This window comes from Zosterops lateralis, assembly GCF_965231275.1.
Source record: "Zosterops lateralis genome assembly, chromosome: 3".
Taxonomy (NCBI): domain Eukaryota; kingdom Metazoa; phylum Chordata; class Aves; order Passeriformes; family Zosteropidae; genus Zosterops; species Zosterops lateralis.
This window is the reverse complement of record NC_139764.1, coordinates 10,762,953-10,780,990: the sequence shown is the minus strand read 5'-3', so window position 1 is coordinate 10,780,990 and position 18,038 is coordinate 10,762,953. Positions and strand designations below refer to the sequence as shown.

The following is an 18,038-nucleotide window of genomic DNA, read 5'->3' as shown; positions in this document are numbered from 1 at the left end:
TTTCATATGCACTCAATAATCTGTCCATCTTTTTTCATAGTATTTTTAATATTTTTACAAAGCTGGTGAGTGTTTGAGGTTTTTTTTAAAGGAAATTAAATTCTGTTTTCAGCTAGGGGCTTTTCATTAGACTGAGTCTGCAGCATGTGTCTCTAGCATCAGGATCAGCCTGATACTGGGCTATAATTGACTTTTTGCATTCTGTCTGAGCAGAGTTCTCCTCAAAACCTAAGATCTGAGGTAAAAAGTAATTTGTGCAGATGGTCTTCATAAAACAAAGACAGATTAAATCTGGAGCTGTCACAGAATTGCTCTTACGGATGTGTCTGCTGCAAATAATTACCTCTCTTGAGCCCAGTAAGTTAATCAGTGTCTTCTGTTTGTGTCTGCAGTGAAAACAATTAAAAGCTCATTTCCTGGTTTTTAGGTAAACCTAGAGTTTCTCTGATTTTTTAGGGTTAATTAGATTTATTTTGATGTGTATCACAGTCCAAAGTGTTCCTGTTGGACAACTAGCTGTCTGTAATATCATTTACTTGTAGCCAGGATGTAATTTCTTTTCAGTCACTTTTTTTTTTCCTTGGGATGGCTTTTGCTAAAGAGTTCAAAATCCTTTTGTCTCCTCTCATGTAAATTGCATTTAAAAAGCTTAGGGCTCTTTGTACAATCGCAAGAAAACCTGTAATGTCTGTTTCGTTGACCATGAGTGGATTTAAACAACTTCTCCTGTGCCTTCTTTTCCTCATGGCTTGGCAGGAGCCTGAATTGTTGAACCAAATGTTGAAAAAAGAAAAAGCTCTAAACCCCCCCAAAAACCTCAAGGTGTTTTAAACTCTGTAGTACATGGTAGTGATGGTAGACTCCTAAAAAAAGAAGTGACAAGAGCACACCCCACGATTAACCTTGCATGCCTCCTTTAGGATGGCTTCCCTTTGCTCTCTGTGCTCTGCTTGTGGTTTAGATTTTGGCATTAGATCACAAGTGCTGTGTCACTAAAATCTACCTTTTGTCTCCACCTCTGTGTGAGTCCCTTAATCTCTGACCCGTGGCAAGGCTGTGCTGCAGCAGACTGGCCTCATTTTTTTGTTCTAAAGTAAGAGTGACAGCAGCTGCAGAGAGGGCAGCAGATAGATATATTTGTTTTATTTAAATCCTCAGTGAACCTTTGTTCTGTCTTGATTCAATTGCTTACCCAAGGGCACCAGGTTTTTTTTTTTCATGTGTGCCCTTTATGCATTAAACATTTTTCCAGATCAAGGAGGCATCAGATATATTTTCCATTGTCTTAAGAGTCACGACTAAACTTCAGCAGTGAATGTGGCCAAGGGGAAGTGGGAGAACGTAGAAGTGGGAAGTGGATTCATCTGTAGAGTGGAGAGAATAAAAAACTCCTGCTATAAACATAAAGGTTTTAAAACCTCAAAGCTGAGGAGTCTCCTGAATATCAGTTTTATTTTCTCACAGCTGTTCCAGACTTAGTTTAATTAATGGGAAATGCACATAAGACACCTTTCTTGTAATTTAATAATGTTGAAGTCCAAGTCACTTTTGAATATGAGCATTTTCTGGTACTCTTTCATATGTGCAGCTGCACCTTCTTTAAGAGGCTCAGGTGTCTATTTTGTGCAGAAATGTCTCCTTGCAGAGGTGCTGAGCCTTTCAGATGGCTTGTGAGGAAATGAAAGAAATTAAAGTAGCAAGTTGTCAAGGTAGTGGAACACAAATTTACTAATGTCCTCACATTGCCCACATGTGATCTAAAAAAACCCCTATTAAGTAGCCTTTGAAGACAAATCCCAAAATTTGAGCTGAAAAGGTTCACTGAAGCCTTTCTTTCAGAATTCCATTTTATTTAGAAATAAACCAGATGTATTTGCTGCAATCACAGAATCAAATCTGTTTGAACTGCCTACTCTTAGGCCTTTTAAAACATAATTCTTCAGCTGATCATGAACTTCTTGAGATTTAAAAAAAGTTAAAAGAAAATTACCCCAAGGTATGATCTGCTAAATTATGTGGGCTGTCAGATCCCACCCACCAGCCAGTGTCAAATAAGAACCAGGAGACTTGAGCTTGTACTGGGACACAGCTGGCAGGAGGATCTCCAGCTTAGATATAGGAATTGCCCAGTGGTAAACTTTCCTTTTGATTTGAAAAATGGACTCTACCTTCACTGTTAAGGATCTGTTTTATATCATACACATATTACACAATATTATTATTAAATGTGATCATTACACAGTTTTATCACTGAATAAAAATATAAATTTACAGGCATTCACTATGTTAAATATTTGTTTTTTCCTTTGGATAGGTGAATGGCCATATTAATACAGTAAATACTAATAATTCTGTTTGTATTTATGTTTACCAGGAGTGCTAATCAGTATCATTAATTCATTTTTGAATGTGGTTGCACCTGTGTTCTCATCACGATGACAGAAGAGCAATGGGAATTGCTAAATGCCCCAGTTACATTGGTTGCTTCACATTAAAAAAAAAAAAGAGCTGTGCAGTTTTGGGAGTCTGACCATAAATTCTGAACTTGCTGGTGTTTCCTCATATCTGCTTCTGCAGCCTCTCTAGCCCTTACTCAGAGAACAAATTCTAAACAAACACAAGCATTATTCATCTCCCTGCTCTGTAAAAGTCGTACAAAGACTCCCACATCACCTTGAAAAATAGCTGGAGAGTGGTTGTTTCTTATTTGTAAATGATAAAAATATCTATGCCTGCGAAGATCAGATGGGTTAAGTTTTTAATATTTCTCCTCCTTTCCCTACCTTGTGTGATTATTTTTGAATGAAGTAGGTATTTTCAGTTAGGGTGAAAAATGTTTCATTTAATAAAGGAATAGTGGAGTTGTCCTAACTAGCTCTGGTTTACCTGTCCTCCTATTCACCTTATTTTGCAGGAATTAATGAATTTTTCTGTTCCCAAGTATTTGGTTGCAGTAACTATCACTAACCACAGTTCGTCAGTAGTTGAAGGAGTTGCTAAAGAGCTCCGAGCAAGTGCTTCACACACAGCACCAGGCTCTTTCCTGATGGAGTGTCCTCCTAGAGAGGCATCCTGGTGCTGTGTGAGAATAATATGGGATGGACAACATAAGTTTTGTTTTATTTTGTTTGCTTTGTAAACAGGAGTTTGGCTCTCACTTGCCTTCACAGTTTGCCCAGAGTTGTGTCTGCAGTTAATTCAGGTGAAATGTTTGATTTGGGGCAGAACTGAGAGGTTTGGGTGCACCCAGATCTGCTCATGGCTAAGAAGTTTTCATAAAAAGCAGGGCTCATAGGCTGTAGAGCCAGGTAAAAAGATGTAAGCAAGTCTGCAGTGACTGAACCCCTTTGCTGTTTGCCCTTTTTTGCCAAGGTGGGAAATGCCTGCCTTGCCAAGCCTTCCTTGTGACTGCCCGAGAGGACACAGTCAGAAGATGGGCATAGAAACTTGCCTGCTCGTTGTTTTTTTCTTCTTTATAGCTTTTAAAGTCATACTCCTTATCGAGGACCTTCTCCCTTCTGCTCTGTACTTAGGTTTTCTCAGTCCCTTCCGAAGCACAGAGTATCAGAGGGAGTTGTATTTAACTCAGTTTTCACCTTCTTCTGCCTTACTTGACTCAGTTCTCTACCTCTTCTCGTTTTTGCAGCCTTTTCCCTTCCCCACAGCAGCTGTATTACAATAGATCATCTGTGGTACCCAGGCATCAACTCCACATCAGGATTCAGGTCTCCAAGAGCAGGACTTCCCATGAAGATGGGTAATGACAGCATTACAGCTCATAACTCTTTTGCTCTCAGAAGCATTTACAAGTGGTATAAAGTCATGCTCCTTGTCAAGGACTTTCTCCCTTCTGCTCTGTACTTCAGGTTTTCTCAGTCCATTCAGAAGCACAGAGTATCACAGCCATGGCACCACCTAGAAAAAGTTGGGTAGGCAAGTGCAGCCCTGAGGATTCACTCCTCATGTCCTTTATGTTAGAACCATTTCCAATTTCACTTTTCAGCTGCTTGGTTTATTAGGCACAGAGCAATTCCTGCAGAAAGCTGGTTGATTAAATGGCAGAACAATTCTGTTCAAAGCCCAGTTTTCTCTCAAGCTACTTCTGATGGAAGGGATTTTCTGTAATTCCCAAAACAGCATGTAGATAATTAAGCAAAAGCCCTTATGGTTCTCAAGCCTCCAGCATTTGTGAATAGTCTATAAATGTGCCCATTGCTCTTGTCCAATTTCTGTTCTGTACCTGATTTTTAGTAATACTGCAGCAAAATTAGATAGCTCAAATATTTATTCAATATATACCTTTAAAGCAGCAAGCCAAAATGTCACAGACTAGTGATGAGAAAATGTCTCCCAAGTTATTAAACTTGTATATCTTGTTTGCTTTTCATTGTAGTCTATGCAGTTTGAGTTTTCTGTCTCTTGGAAATTTCCTTGATGACTATTTGATGTATCTGACACTGATTTTTTTCAGTGTCAGGCTATTTCATTTATTAGCCTGTGCAAAGCTGATAGGTGGAGATTGGTATCTTGCTTCCATTCTTATTTTTGAGTCTGTTTTTTCATTTTTAATCAATGTCCGCTGCACAAGCTCGCACTGGCAATGCAGAAGAAGGAAGCCCCAAGCTGTGTGATCCCACAGCCCTCATGGCTGGAGAGGATGAGGGTCTGCTCTTTTCTCTACATCTCTGCACAGCCTGTTCAGTGCTCACAGCCACAACCAGGCCTGCAGGGAGACCGGGAAAATGCCTCATTTCACCAGGATATCAGTAATTTTCTTTACCTTAGTGCGGGCAAATAGCAGGTACATTTTGAGATTATTTGTTGGTTTTGTTCTTGTATTCCTACTAAAAGGAGAGTGAGCCTTTCTGTGTTTGTCTGAGGTGCAGCATATTTCCAGGAGCTTGACACAGACAAGAATCGTGGTTTCAAAGCCATCTTATTACAAGTAAATTCAGGAAATCATCTCTGCAAATGTTCCTCTGCTGTTCCTTGTGAAAGGTCAGTCCTGACTGGAGGTAAAGAGCTTTGGTGTGAAGAGGTACAGGCTGCACGCATTCAGCTGTTTCACTCCCATCTAGAGAGAATCAGTCGATCTCTGAGCATTTCTTGCAGTATTCTGCTTCTGCCCTTAGATTTTAAGATCCTGATCTTTCGTTTTTGTCTGATAACCACAATGTACCCTCTTGTTCTTCTGCTGGAGAGCTTGCAATGATCTGCTCCTGAAAAATTAGTCAAGTTAAAGCTTAGATGGCATTGTTTTCCACAGAGCTAAAATCTCTGTGTCTTCTTTTAAATTTGGTATGACAGCATCTGTGTATTCAGCACTCCTGAAAATCAATGCCCCAATCTGAGATCTGAACCTAAGTTGGTACAAAGTTGAACATATTCACACAAATGCACCTAGGAGACATACAAGTCTGTAGGTTGCAGGGGTGAAAATTTGAGATGAAGTTGTTTTTAACCAAGTTTTCACCTTCCTCTGCCTTACTTCACTCAGTTCTCTACCTCTTCTAATTTTTGCAGTGTTTTCCCTTCCCCATAGCAGCTGTTTAACAATAGGTCATTTGTGGTACCCAGGCATCAATTCTACATCAGGATTCAGGTCTCCAAGAGCAGGACTTCCCATGAAGATGAGCAATGACAATATTACAGCTCATAACTCTTTTGTTCTCAGAAGTGTTCACAATTTTTATAATTTCACCTACAAGTCAAGAGAGATGCTTGAAAAATGCCTTGTTTTGCAGAAGTTTCTTGGTCAAGAAACTGCATTTCTGTCTGTGATTCTCAAGTCACTGATGTCCACAGGTGTGCAGGGCTGAAATGCCTGTGAATCTCTGCAGTGTAACCTCTGTGGGTGTTTGTGGGTGTTCAGATTAATGAGTTGGACTTTCAAGTGCTGTAATGGCAAGGGAAGGCAGAGTACACTGAACAACCCCTCAACCCACCTCCTTTTCCAAGTTCACACTATCTGGAAATAAAGCAAATATTTTGCTAAATTTTATATAATATATCAGCCTTCTAGTCTGTTCTTATTATGAAAGAAACACTGTCATGGCAGGCTCTTCCCCTTGTATTTTAGCTGTATGAATAGCATCATTTCCTGTTTTTTCCAAGCAAACTGTCATAAACATCACTCTCCAAGGAGATGCAGAATGTGGAATGTTTGTAAACTGATGTTGGGACTGGAGCGATTTATCTCCAGTGAGAGCTGTCTGCTTATTCTTGCCAAAGGCATTAGCTGGAGATTATTGGTCCTCTTGATTGCTGAAAATGTGTGACTGAGTGAGAGACCAAGTATTTAGCACATAAAGAAAGGATATTGCTTTGAGTTTTCCTTTCAATAATTGCAAGTAGTGTGATACTTCCTCAATAATACTTGTAATCTAGGGCTGTTTCCTGTCATTGCCAGTGGCCATTACTGAATATTTCAGAATAAGTGGCAGTTTTCCTCTTTTTATGTCAGCCCCATCCTCAAAATGGTGTTTACAGCATTCAATGTACTGCCTGTTGGGCCCCATTCTTGCCTGTATTAAATGGTTTGTTAAAGCCCTGAAAAATGGGATTTAATAACTCTCCCAGATTTTTTTTTTTTTTTTTTTTGTTAATCTGGTCTATGATCACTAATTCTCATCCAGATAGATTTTGAAGTCCTCTTTTAATTTTAGCTCACAACTTTGTGTTCTGAATGACCACATCAACAAAATGTCTAAAAATTTTGTATATTTCCTTGGTGAGCCTTGCCATAAATGGGAAGGATTTCTCCCTGCTTGTTTTTCATCTTAGAACCATGAAGAACATTGTCTTCAGACCCTCTTCCTCTCTAGGAGTGGTAGCCTTGGATGACTCAGGTTCCCAAGGGTCTTTCTCGGTTCTTGACTGAAGAGGTGGGCACAGCAAAATCCTATTCTGAATTCTGGAGTTTCATCCCTCTTAGTAAAATAGAGTTCCTTAGGAAATGCTTCTTGGGTCAGGAAGAGCAAACTCTGCAGATTCAGCTGGGGGAAAAATAAGTATAGACAAGACTGGAATTGACAATTTCTAGGCTGGAAAAAAAATATAAACAGAAATAACTATAATTTATTTCATCTGTGCAATGTAACTTAAGTGAGAAAGCCTCTTCAGGCACCACAGAACACAGACTTCCTCCATAAAATTTTTACAAATGTTAAACAGTGAAAATCAGGTTGGCAAGATTGTTTCTCACCTGTTTGAAGCTTTTATTCTGAAATAGGATGAGCTTAAAGACAAATACGATCTGGGGCTAAATTAGAGCTATCCATGTATAAAAAACCCAATACTGCACGTCACAGATTCAAAGAAGGAAAAATCCCTCATTTTACTAAAAAACCCTCCTGCTCACAGGAAGAAAATCTGATTCTGGTGAGTCTTCCCTGTGGGCAGAGCAGTGCTGATAAGGGACTTGGCATGGGTGGACAGTTCTGATTTTCACCAAGAGAAGGCAGAGGCTTGGCTTGGGGATGCTGCTGTTGGATTCTGTCTGTCAGAGCTTGGAAGCCCATTGGGATGTTTGGCTGTGGGTGAGGAGAGGGTGCTCCAGCCCAGCACTGTCTGTGCACGTGAGTTTGCACACTGCTGTTCTTACAGTCACCTCCCTGTGCTCTCCTAATGCCTAAATAGCAGCTGAGCAATTAGCTCCAGAAGCCTTAGCAGAGTTTCCTCTGGGAAATTGGTGCCTTTGCACAGACACGGTGAGTCAGGCTGAGTTCCCAAGGCTTTGTGTATAACAGGAAAGCAGCAGATAATTGCAGTTTAATAAAGCCCCCGGATGCCCTTATCTGCTGAATAATAACTTCAATTGACAGTTGATATTTTCAGCTGTGTAAATTTTTAAAAAATCATTATTTATGTTTCAAATAAGGTTTCCCCTAAATAATAGAATCTTTAACCTTAGATCTTAAGCAATGTTTGAGACAAATAGTTAACGTTTCTTACTGCCTCGAGAATCATATAAGTTAAACCACTCTAAGTATACCTATTTGAAGAGTTGTTGAATTTGCTGTTTGTATTGTTAGAATAATTAGGAGCTCCAAGGGAAGGAGTTACCTGGTGAAAATAACATCTCAGGCACCCCAGTGTTAGGTTGCTGCCCATCCCTTCAAAGACACCTGTGATCTTTGCAGTGACAGAATTCCCTGTGTGCTGCTGCACTTGCAGCAGCTGCTCACAGTTACATCCAAAGCCCATTGCTCTGGGGCCTGGCTGAGGATGTATCATCACCCTCAGGCTCTTGGGGCACAGCTCTAAGTGATGCTGTTTATGTTCTCCTCCTGCTTCTGCCCATTCCTACTGCCCTGGCCTGTGGGGCCTGGTTGCTTAGAGACAGCTCTGTGAGGTGGCAGTGGTGTTTGTCTCTTGGCCTTCAGCAGATAAGGAGTGTTAATTTGTAGTTCATATTGTAGCTGATTTTCTCCGTGGTTTATTAAATCCAGAGTGTTTAAGCTGTGTGTTCTCTGAGAGCTTTCACTGAGCTGAGGTTCCCAGCTGAATTAAAAGCTCAGCACAGCCAGCACTGGATGAGAGCAGGGCAGGGTTGAATACCAGAGTGACATTTGGAACAGTGTCTAGGGGAATGCTCTCTGCCTGCATGCTGCCTTTCAAGAGCACTTTACCGTTTGCCAGCCTTTTTATTTTTCTTGAATTTCAGATTCCTAAGGGGGTTAGACTGAAAGGGAAGAGTTTTTCTGCTTCCCTAAAAATAACTGCTTTACATCTCATTCCACGCAAATTGAACCCCCCCCACCAACTTTTCACACCACAAATGTGCAGCAGAAAGAAAAAAAAAAAAGCAGAGCCTGACTCAGTACTGGGCCATATCCAATGCTATCCTGGTGATACTGTGGTGTCTTTGCACCAGGGAAACAGCAAAGTAGCAAGGCATATGATACTCTTATTTTCACTTTCAGTTCACAATTTAAATACCCACGAGGAACAGATTTGCTTTGCTCATAACAGTCTTTTTGAATGATAATGTCATTGGAAATTTCATTTTGCCTTTGCCCAGGAAGTCAACAGCTGTTTTCTGCAAGGCAGAGAAATTGTAATCTCTACAATGATTCAATACTGTGCACCAAAGGCTTTAGGGTCTGTCATTTACTCAATGTGATATAAGTGTTTGTGCAGTATTTAGTAGATTGATGCTTGTTTTCTTCATACTTGTCTTTTTGGTGCTATTCCAGTTCAAATGTGGTAATAACAATCCTACAATGGAAATGTATTTCAGCTCACGTAAAGGAATGTGATCAGCAGTTCACACATGGGTTTTTAACTGTTGTAATCAGAGGAAATGTTCTTAATGCAAGCAAAGGCAATAGAAATCGATCCTCAAATGTCCAGATTTGCAATTTCTGAGTACTCAGGTGTGTGATTCCTGGCAGGCTAAAGTGCTTTGTGAGATTGGGGTAGAAAGAGCTCTTACCAAATTCTCCTAAAATTTCTTCTTTCTTCCCTGAGCAGAGAGGAATTGCATTCCCATAATGGTACATGCACTCTGGAAAGCAGCCAGGTGGAAAGAAAAAAAAAAAAAACCTACAAAATATGCTTTTATAAGTGTCTCAAGTGCTCAGTGCATGTAGGGAGTTCAGCTGTGACAAGGGAGCTGTTCTCACCTCCTGCTCGTAGGGATGCATCCCTGACCTCGTGTGAATTGGCACAGCTTGGGTGTCACTTGGGAGCTCTGCTCTATCCAAGTAGTATCACCTCTCCTTGGGCTTTCCCATGCCATGTGGACATGTCTGATGGACAAGGAAGGAGGGATTTGCTCCTTAGGCTTTCCCATGCCATGTGGACATGTCTGATGGAGAAGCAAGAAGGGATTTTCTAAGAGCAGGGTGAGGACTGGAGCAGCTCTCAGGGATGGCATCAGTGTTTACTTGTTGTAGCACTTCATGGCAACCACAGAGCCTTCCTTAGGGATGGTTGCAGTCACCCCAGGTAGATCCTGACAGGCTGGTGGGAAGAGAGGAATAATGCAGTCTGTGAGAGCTTCTCTGTGCTTGAACACAGTTCTAGAGAAACTCAAACAGCTGCATTTTCTGTAAGTGCAAATGATAATATTGCTACGTTGTCGCCTCACTGAAAGTGGCCCAGGTACAAAGCAGGGTTTGGTTATGTGCTTCAGGCAGTAGGGTTACGTGCTTGGACCAGATGGAGCTTTTAAATTTTCATCAGCAGGTTTATAAACACAAGAATATCCTTTTATCTGTGCCCAGCTCTTTTACTAATTAGCTGCAAATGCTGAACTTCAATTAGCATGGAGTGGAGGAACAGATGAAATAATAAACATCCTTTACTCATGATTATCCATCACGTGAGAATGAAATAGACATTAATAATTGTTTCAGTTTTTTAGGGCTTTTGTATTGGTGCTTTCCCCCCCCCCCCAATAAATACTCAGTAGTATAAATGAGTGAAAATAGCTAAAAATAATGAGCCAGATTCTCTGGTGATGAAATTCTATTACAGGCAAAGAGTGAGAGTTTTCAGTCTTGCTCATCTTTGCCTTGACTCCTGTAGGTGTTGGGCCAAGGCAACACAAGGATGTGTGAGAGCTGAGGAAAGATTTTACAAAGGCATTTATAAAACCACTTTTTCCTGCTGCTGGGAGGTGGCCAGAGCTTTGAAGCAACACTGCTGTATGTGATGAGAGGAAAATCCCAGTTTTTCTGAGGGGTGCAGGTGCATGGAGAGGCAAAGGGATTGATGAATTGAATGCTGTCTTTGCCTTTAGCAGCATGTTTACTGCCCTACAACATGTGCTCTGTGTGTGCCCCAGCTGAGAAGCTCTTTCTGGAGCCTGCAGGCCTCCAGCTACTCTGCTTGTTCCCTGTGGTTCATAAATCATTCAGGAGATTTGCACCTTTCAACAGCAGCTCCAGCTCTTTAGAGGGCATTGAGGAAGGATCTCTGCATTAACTGGTAACTCCTAGGCAGGAAAAGGTTCGGGTGGATTTTCAACCATCAGTCTTGGCACACAGTTTGAGAATGTGTTGGAAAATTGTCAGGAAAACTGAGGAAAGGCACCACTTTGCACCAACCGTAGATGGGTTCTGGGAATTCTGCATTCAACTTTTCATGTCATAGAATGCTGTGAGGTTGGAATGGACCTTAAAGACCACATAGTCCAAAACCCTCTGCCATGGACAGGGACACCACCCCTAGATCAAGGTGCTCATCAGGGCCTTACCCAACCTGGCTTTGAGCACTCCCAGGGCTGGGGCATCCAACCTGTTGGCTGTCTTGCCTTAAAAAGACTTTGCTGGAAAAGTAATCCACTAAGAGGATAGGGCCTACTGTTGGGAAATGGAGATGCATAAATCTGAACCAGTCACTGAAAGAGAACTGTTCTCACAATAATAATAATAATGATAGAATATGTTCTGAGTAATCAAACCCCAGAATATATCCCTGAGACACTCACTATCTATCTCTCGTGGGTTGTGCTTCAGCATAAGGATGTCAGCTTTATGGACCATACTGACCTTGGAATAGAATGCAGTAGAATCTCTGAAGTTGGAAAAGACTTTAAAATCATTGAGTCCAACCATAAACCTCACACTGCCAAGTCCACCACTGAACCATGTTCCCAAGTGCTATATCTTTGTGTTCAACACCTCCAGAGATGGTGACTCAACCACTTCCCTGGGCAGCCTGTTCCAGTGCTTGACAACCCTTTCTGTGAAGAAATCTGTCCTAATATCCAAACTGAGGTGGTAGGAGAAAGGCAAAGCAGCATTGCTAAAGTCTCCCCTGACGACAGGAAGCCAACAGAATTTTTCATTTCCCGAGTCATTCAGGCTTGGTAAGTGGAGCTGGAGGCAGCTGCTGCTCTGTCACAAAATGTGGCTGTGAGCAGGAGGCAGCAAAAAGCCAGCACAACAAGGGGGCTGCAATTGCCACAGGAGTCCAAGTGCCACTTGATTGAATTGTCAGAGATGCATGAGGCTTCAATTCTAACTTAGGGGTTACTGAGGAAAAATGGACCTGTTCTCTGATCTGCTGTTCTGATGCCATAGCTCACTGTGAAAACAAGGCCACCAAGCTTCTCTTTGTACTGCATTGGAAGTGACACATTGCAAGGGGAGGGAAAGTTCTATTTAAAATTGCAAAATCAGAGATGAAGTGCAATTGCGGAGAAAGATCAAAGACAGGAAGTGGGGACAGGAAGAAAGAGATGAGGTACAGTGTGGCTGCACAGATAGCCTAATTTCATGTTAATGGATCCCTGCTTAGGAAGGGAAGGGTGGCTCTTTGTGTACCAAGAGAGAAAAACATCCTTCTGCCACCACACTGAGACTCCCTTTGCACGTGCTCTCCTACCAAAATGAAAGGCTGCACTCTGCTTTACAACCTCTCACAGAATTAGAAAAGACCAAGCTGCTTTCTGCCTGCCTGCATCCTGCTTATGTAACTTGCAGATGAGACTGTGCAACCTCTGGCTGAGCCCTGGAAAATTTCCTTTTTCATTGTTGGTGAGTCAGGTGCTTGGCAAACTGTCTGGTGCAGTGGGCTCAGAGATGAGAATGCACTCACAGACACTGCCTGGCTACCTGAGCACATTTCAAGGTCTCTTTATGGAACTGCTTCCTCCTAGAAGCTCCCTGATCATCCTGCTCTAGTCACTGCCAAGTGTCCCTGTTGTGCTGTATTAATTAGTGCAAAGCATCTCCCTTGATTGCTTTAAAGCACAGCCCTGACTGTTATCTAGAGATGTGGGTCAGAAAAAAGGGGGAGAAGAGCAAGAATGAGTCCTTGGCCTTTGCAAACATTTTATCCATAGAAATTCCGTCAGGATGTGGGGAGAGCATTTAGTGCAGAAGTGGCTGCAAAAGTGGGACTTCATGGGGAAGCCCAGAGTCCCCCTTTGCAGTCCCCATTCTGAAACTCCACACAGTTTCCAGAGCAGTGTTGGTTTGGAGGATGTGAATCTGCCTGAAAGCTGGAGGTCAGGACTGCACATTGGGCTGTAGGAGTAAAATTGAGAACTGTGAAAAGTAAGGATTAGACCCAGAGATGAGGGAAAAAGCTGAAACAGATGCAAAACTGTGTCAGCTGCAAACCAGACTTCCTTGTGGGATAGCTGTCATCTCCAGGAGCAGCAGATCCCAATTTCCACCTCTTTGGAAGTGTAACTGAGAGGAGCCAGGAGATCTGTTACCACCACGTAGGTCCAGTCACTGCAGTGTCAAGGCTGGGATGACAGTGAGGTGCCCAAATCAGCCCATCTTACACCAGTCTGTGCAGGAGGGCCCTGGGGCAGCCCAGCTGTGTTAGAGCAGCACTTACTTTGCTCATGCAAAGAGCCTGTTTGCCAGACTGCAGTGGGAGGGGGACAGAAAAAGACTTTGCCACAGGGATGACCTGGTGACTAATGAGTTTCATTGATCCTCTGCTTGCAGGAGAGAGCAATTCATCATCCACAGCTCCTGCAGGCTCCTCTGCTGAAGGCTCTGAGGGAGCAAACGTGAGGTGTTACCCAAAAGCAGGGCTGTGTGAGCCCTCTGAACCTAATGACTCTGTGCTCTCATGGATGTTGGAACGTGATCGTGCAGAAAATCCCAGCATCAGGGACTCTCTGGATGATTTCTACAAAATGTATTGCAGAAAGCAGCCAGAGAGAGAGGATCCAACCTACAAGGCTGCCTCACAGTGTCTGTCACAGAAGATTTCAGAGCTGGAACAAAAGGAGGGGACAAAATATGTATCACGTTGTCTGCAAATGGCGCAGTTGGTCTTGAACAGAGATGGATGTAAGATCTTTCCAAACCACCCCTCTTCTGCTTGTTTTTCAAAGCCAGCTGAAGGAGAAGTCTTGTTGGAGAACAGGAGGAGGATACCTGGGCTCTCAGATGACATCCTGCAGCTCCTCTTGAAACAAACACAGGAGCAACGTAGCCCTGATGGGTCACAGGACAAGTGAGCAAAACAGTAGTTTGTTTCTGTCATCAAAGCTTTGCTTCCACTCCAGAAAGAAGAGACTTTCTTAGACATTGTCCTCCAAGGACCGCCCTCAGGAGCAGCTGCTCCACGGAGAGCTTCACCTACAGCACACCTGGCACCTTGCTCTCTGAAGGGCAGCACTGCATCAGGAGCATCTGTGTACCTGCTTGGGATGTGGTGACTAATTGGTGACTAATCATGCAGTGTTTGTTGCTGGGACATCAAACATCATCATTTATATCTACCAGGCTTTTAAATTTCCCTGGATCCTTCCCCCAGGTTATCCTTACCCTAGGTTAACAGTGGTCCAGCCCAAATTCAGCCCCTGGCTGGGCATGGCTGTCCAAGTGCTCTTGGCTGTAACAGACTGTTGGAATGACCTTGGCATGGTGTACCCCAGCCCTCCAGAGGGAAAGTTGAGATTTTATTCTGTACATTTGCCTCCACAGAGTGCCTGTTAGCTCTGTGTTTTTACCTACAGATATATTACCCCACAAATGATGATTTCAATGCCAGATGAGTTTTTCTAACAGAAAAAGTGTGTGTGTGCATGAGAAAGAGAAAATACAGCTCTGGGTATGTTCTCTGACAGTGCTTCTGTCCTGTTTATCTCCCTCCCCAACAACCTTCAGTTCCTTTCTGACTTTCATGATGGTGCTAATGAGATCCCAGGGGGAATGTTCCCTTTAAAATGAAAGGGATCTCTCTGAGCCCGAAGAGGCTGATGTCAGTCAGCAACAGAGCAATGAGCCCACACACAGCCACTTAGAGGTTTCTCTCCTGGCTGGATTACTTCTTTGTAGCTTTACTGCCTCTGCCAGGCAGATAAATGTCTTTGTGCATGTTTTCCGCCCACTGGCCTGTCCACTGGAAGAGCAGTTTGCTGTGGTGATGTTGTTTGCTGACTGGGGAGGCAATTCTCCAGTGTGGGTGTGAGCAGGGAAGCACAGAGTGCCAGAGGAAAGGATGTGTTGAAGGTGACAGCAGATGGACAAAGGGGAAAGGGAAGGAAAAGGTCACTATCGGTGTGGTCACTCCAGCTACAGTGCTCACAGCAGTTTTGGTGTTTGATATCCAGTGTTTGCCAGCCCAGCTGCTGAGACCTCTCATCACTCCCTGCCCAAACTGGCCAGATCTCAGAGTGGGTGTTGGTGTTCCTGCCTTTCACATTCCCTCCTGCAGTCCCCTATTCCTGCCTTGCTGCCCCTGGCAGATTGGCACAGCTCCTGTGCTCTGCAGGTGTTTCCAGCAAAGGCAATGGAAATTTGGCTGCTGCCTTCAGTCAGAGCAGGAGGAAGCCCAGCTGGCGGCAAGTTCTGGCCAAAATCTTAGGACTTGGTGTAATCTCTTTGCAAATAGTTTTATATTGGAAGTGCCTGGGTTTAGTTTCTTGAGTCCTTGAGTCATCATGGAACCAATACATTTGGCTTTTGCTGGTCCTGATGGGTGTGTTGCTCACTTGCTTTTATGGCAGAGATGTTGTACAGGTGCTGAAAGGACACACAGAATATTGGAGCAGACCTTCTGCTGCTCCCCCAGCATTACTCAATAATGGTGCTGGGGAAGAAAAAAGGAGTTGAGGATGCAGCAGCATTTCTCTGGTAGCAAACAAATCCACAGGTGCTTGTGTATCACAATCCAAATGAAAGCATCCTGCTGGCAAAAACTAGAGAATGGGAATATCAGCTAGTTTAGCCACAGATACAGCTGGAAAAAGCAAACATGCTCCTGAGTGTGCTCTGTTGACAAATGTAGGGAGATACTGCTGAGGATGTACAGGGAAGAAGGAAGGTCTTCAGTGTGAATCAGATGTTGTTGATTTTAGGTTTTGCCAGTGTTTTTGCTGTTCCACACAGTTAAATCAGCTGCTGTGCAAAACCTCTTAACTGCCATTTTAAGGAAAATAAGCTCCTGTGAAGAAAGAGATGGAGAAATCAGAGGTCTGCATCTGAATCCCTTTAGTTGCTGTATTTGGTTTGTTGATAAATTGGTCAGTGCTTTGGGTTAGCTCTAAAACTATCTGGTCTCCTATTCAGACTTTTTAAAAAATTATTTTAATAAAAAAAGAGCCAAAACCATGCAATTTCCACAAAGAAAGCTTGCAGAAAAATAAAAAGTTCCTGCTTCTCAGGAGAGACCTGCTGATGATGATGTTTGAGACATCCCTACTGGGTTTTGATGGAAAAGAAGCTTGGAATGACAAAATAGAGAAAAGGTGACTGCTGAAAGAATGTGAAGAGAGATGCTGGCAGAGGAGAGCAAGAAACTGTTCAATTTTAAGGACCAACGTAGGCAGAGCAGGCTGGATGCAGCTGAAAAATTTGGATTATGACTCATATCTACAAATCTTGGCTGGCATCTTGCAGAGGACATGGTAATGCTGAAACGTGCAGTCTTTTGAGAAGTTTGCACCCCTCAGAATCAAGAGTGCTGCAGTTCTTCTGTGTGCTGCTCACTTCCAGTGGATCATGGATATCCATGGACTATCCCTGGCTTCCTCAAGGTAAAGGGACAGTCTTTGTGCATGGCAGGTACCAAAAGTGGTATGAAACCCTGACACAAATGCCACATGTTCTGTCCATTTCCCCCCCGCCTGTGCAATAATCTGAGAAACTGAGTTTATTCCTGGGAGGTGAAGTGCCTTCCTCTCTCCCTGGCTTGCACTTGGCTTAGCTTTGACACTTCTGTAGTGTCAGCTCACCCTGTCTCCTCAACTTGTTGGCCTCCCCAGCACTGGTGCTTCTCACCTCTCTTCATCCCCAGTGTGTGGGGGCTCCTTTAGCAAAGACATTTGTGACCTTACACTGCAGAACAAATCCAAGGGTTTTTTTCCTTTTTGTTCAAGGCTCACAGCTGAAGAGCAGCTCTCTGAGCCTGACTTAGGACAACACCTGAAAACCTCCAGCACCTTTCAGGGCTTTGGATATACAAGATCACACAAGATCCTCAAGAAAAGTGTGTAAGTGAAGTAAAAGATGTGAGATCAGTAAAAGACTGATGCCTATGGGCAATCAGTCCCAAAGGGTAAGACAAGCACAGCCAAAATTGATCCCCAGTTGCCAAGCAGGAGGACATGGTGAGGACTTGACATGGCCCAGGGGTTTCCCTGTGCCACAGTCCAGATCCAGATCCCACCCAAGGTCTGTTAGAGGTGTCTGTGCTTTTGGGTTGGTGTTGTGTTTTATCTTCTTTTTGCCACAGTTGGGATTAAATGCTCGAGATGGTATTTCTTGTTCGGACTCAGATGTTTATTAATTCTTGTCTGTTACAGTCTCACAAACCATGAGTTCTACAGCGCTTCAAGTTAACAAAGTAGAAAATGGCCCTTATCTCTCTCTCTACAAGGCCTTTTAGGGATGAATTGTCCAATTAAGAAATGACACCTAAATTATTTTGACTTTTAACCCAATAACCAACCACCCGTGGCCCACAATGTGGACTTTTCTACCCAATTACAAAACACCACCCAGACCCGTGGAGAAGAAGGTGAAAAAGGAGGACTCAGCCTCTGCCCTGAAACCTCCATCTTGCTTTATATTTATTACTATATTCTAAAGCCTTAAACTCTCAGTTTTCCACCCTGCGATATCACACACTTCTATTCAAACTCCACACCCACAATCCCAGTGCTGTCACTCAATTTTGGAAGCCTTTTCCACGGGCTCAGGTCCAATGCAGTGTTTGCTTTGGGGTCAGGGCCTGTCAGCACAGAAAGTCTGAAATTCTCAGTGCCCAGGGCTCCAGCAGGTTGGGTGTTTTGTCCCTCGGCTGGAGCAGCATCCCCAGTGTCCCAGAGGGGTGTCTGTGCCCCTGGAGTGGGCTCAGCCTAGGACAGGTCTGTCAGGCTGAGTGCTGCCTCTATTGCCTTACACAAATGCCTGATCCAAGCTCTTTTATCATCCTTGCCCAATCCTACTGCTGTTAAATCATTCCCTGGGCTGGGAGCTGCTCCAGGACGTTTGGTATCAATGGCCTCTCTGCTGCTTACTCCGACAGCATTTTTATTTTCCCTCCCACACGGCTGCTGGTGGGAGGTGCTGATTCATGCCAGAGACCTACCCTGCCAGTCCTGGAGCCCAAAG

The 18,038-nt window shown here is 43.3% G+C and overlaps 1 protein-coding gene across 3 annotated transcripts in view; it reads left to right on the top strand.

Moving 5' to 3' along the window:
* SHLD1 (shieldin complex subunit 1) overlaps positions 1–18,038 on the top strand; it is a 45,315-nt gene that overhangs the window by 23,193 nt on the left and 4,084 nt on the right. For all 3 annotated transcript variants that reach the window (XM_083856689.1, XM_083856688.1, XM_083856687.1), the window contains 2 exons: positions 13,416–16,459; positions 16,802–16,915. In XM_083856689.1, coding sequence (XP_083712815.1) covers positions 13,416–13,936 — 521 coding nt within the window. In that variant the 3' untranslated portion in view covers positions 13,937–16,459; positions 16,802–16,915. The remainder of the gene's footprint in view (positions 1–13,415; positions 16,460–16,801; positions 16,916–18,038) is intronic.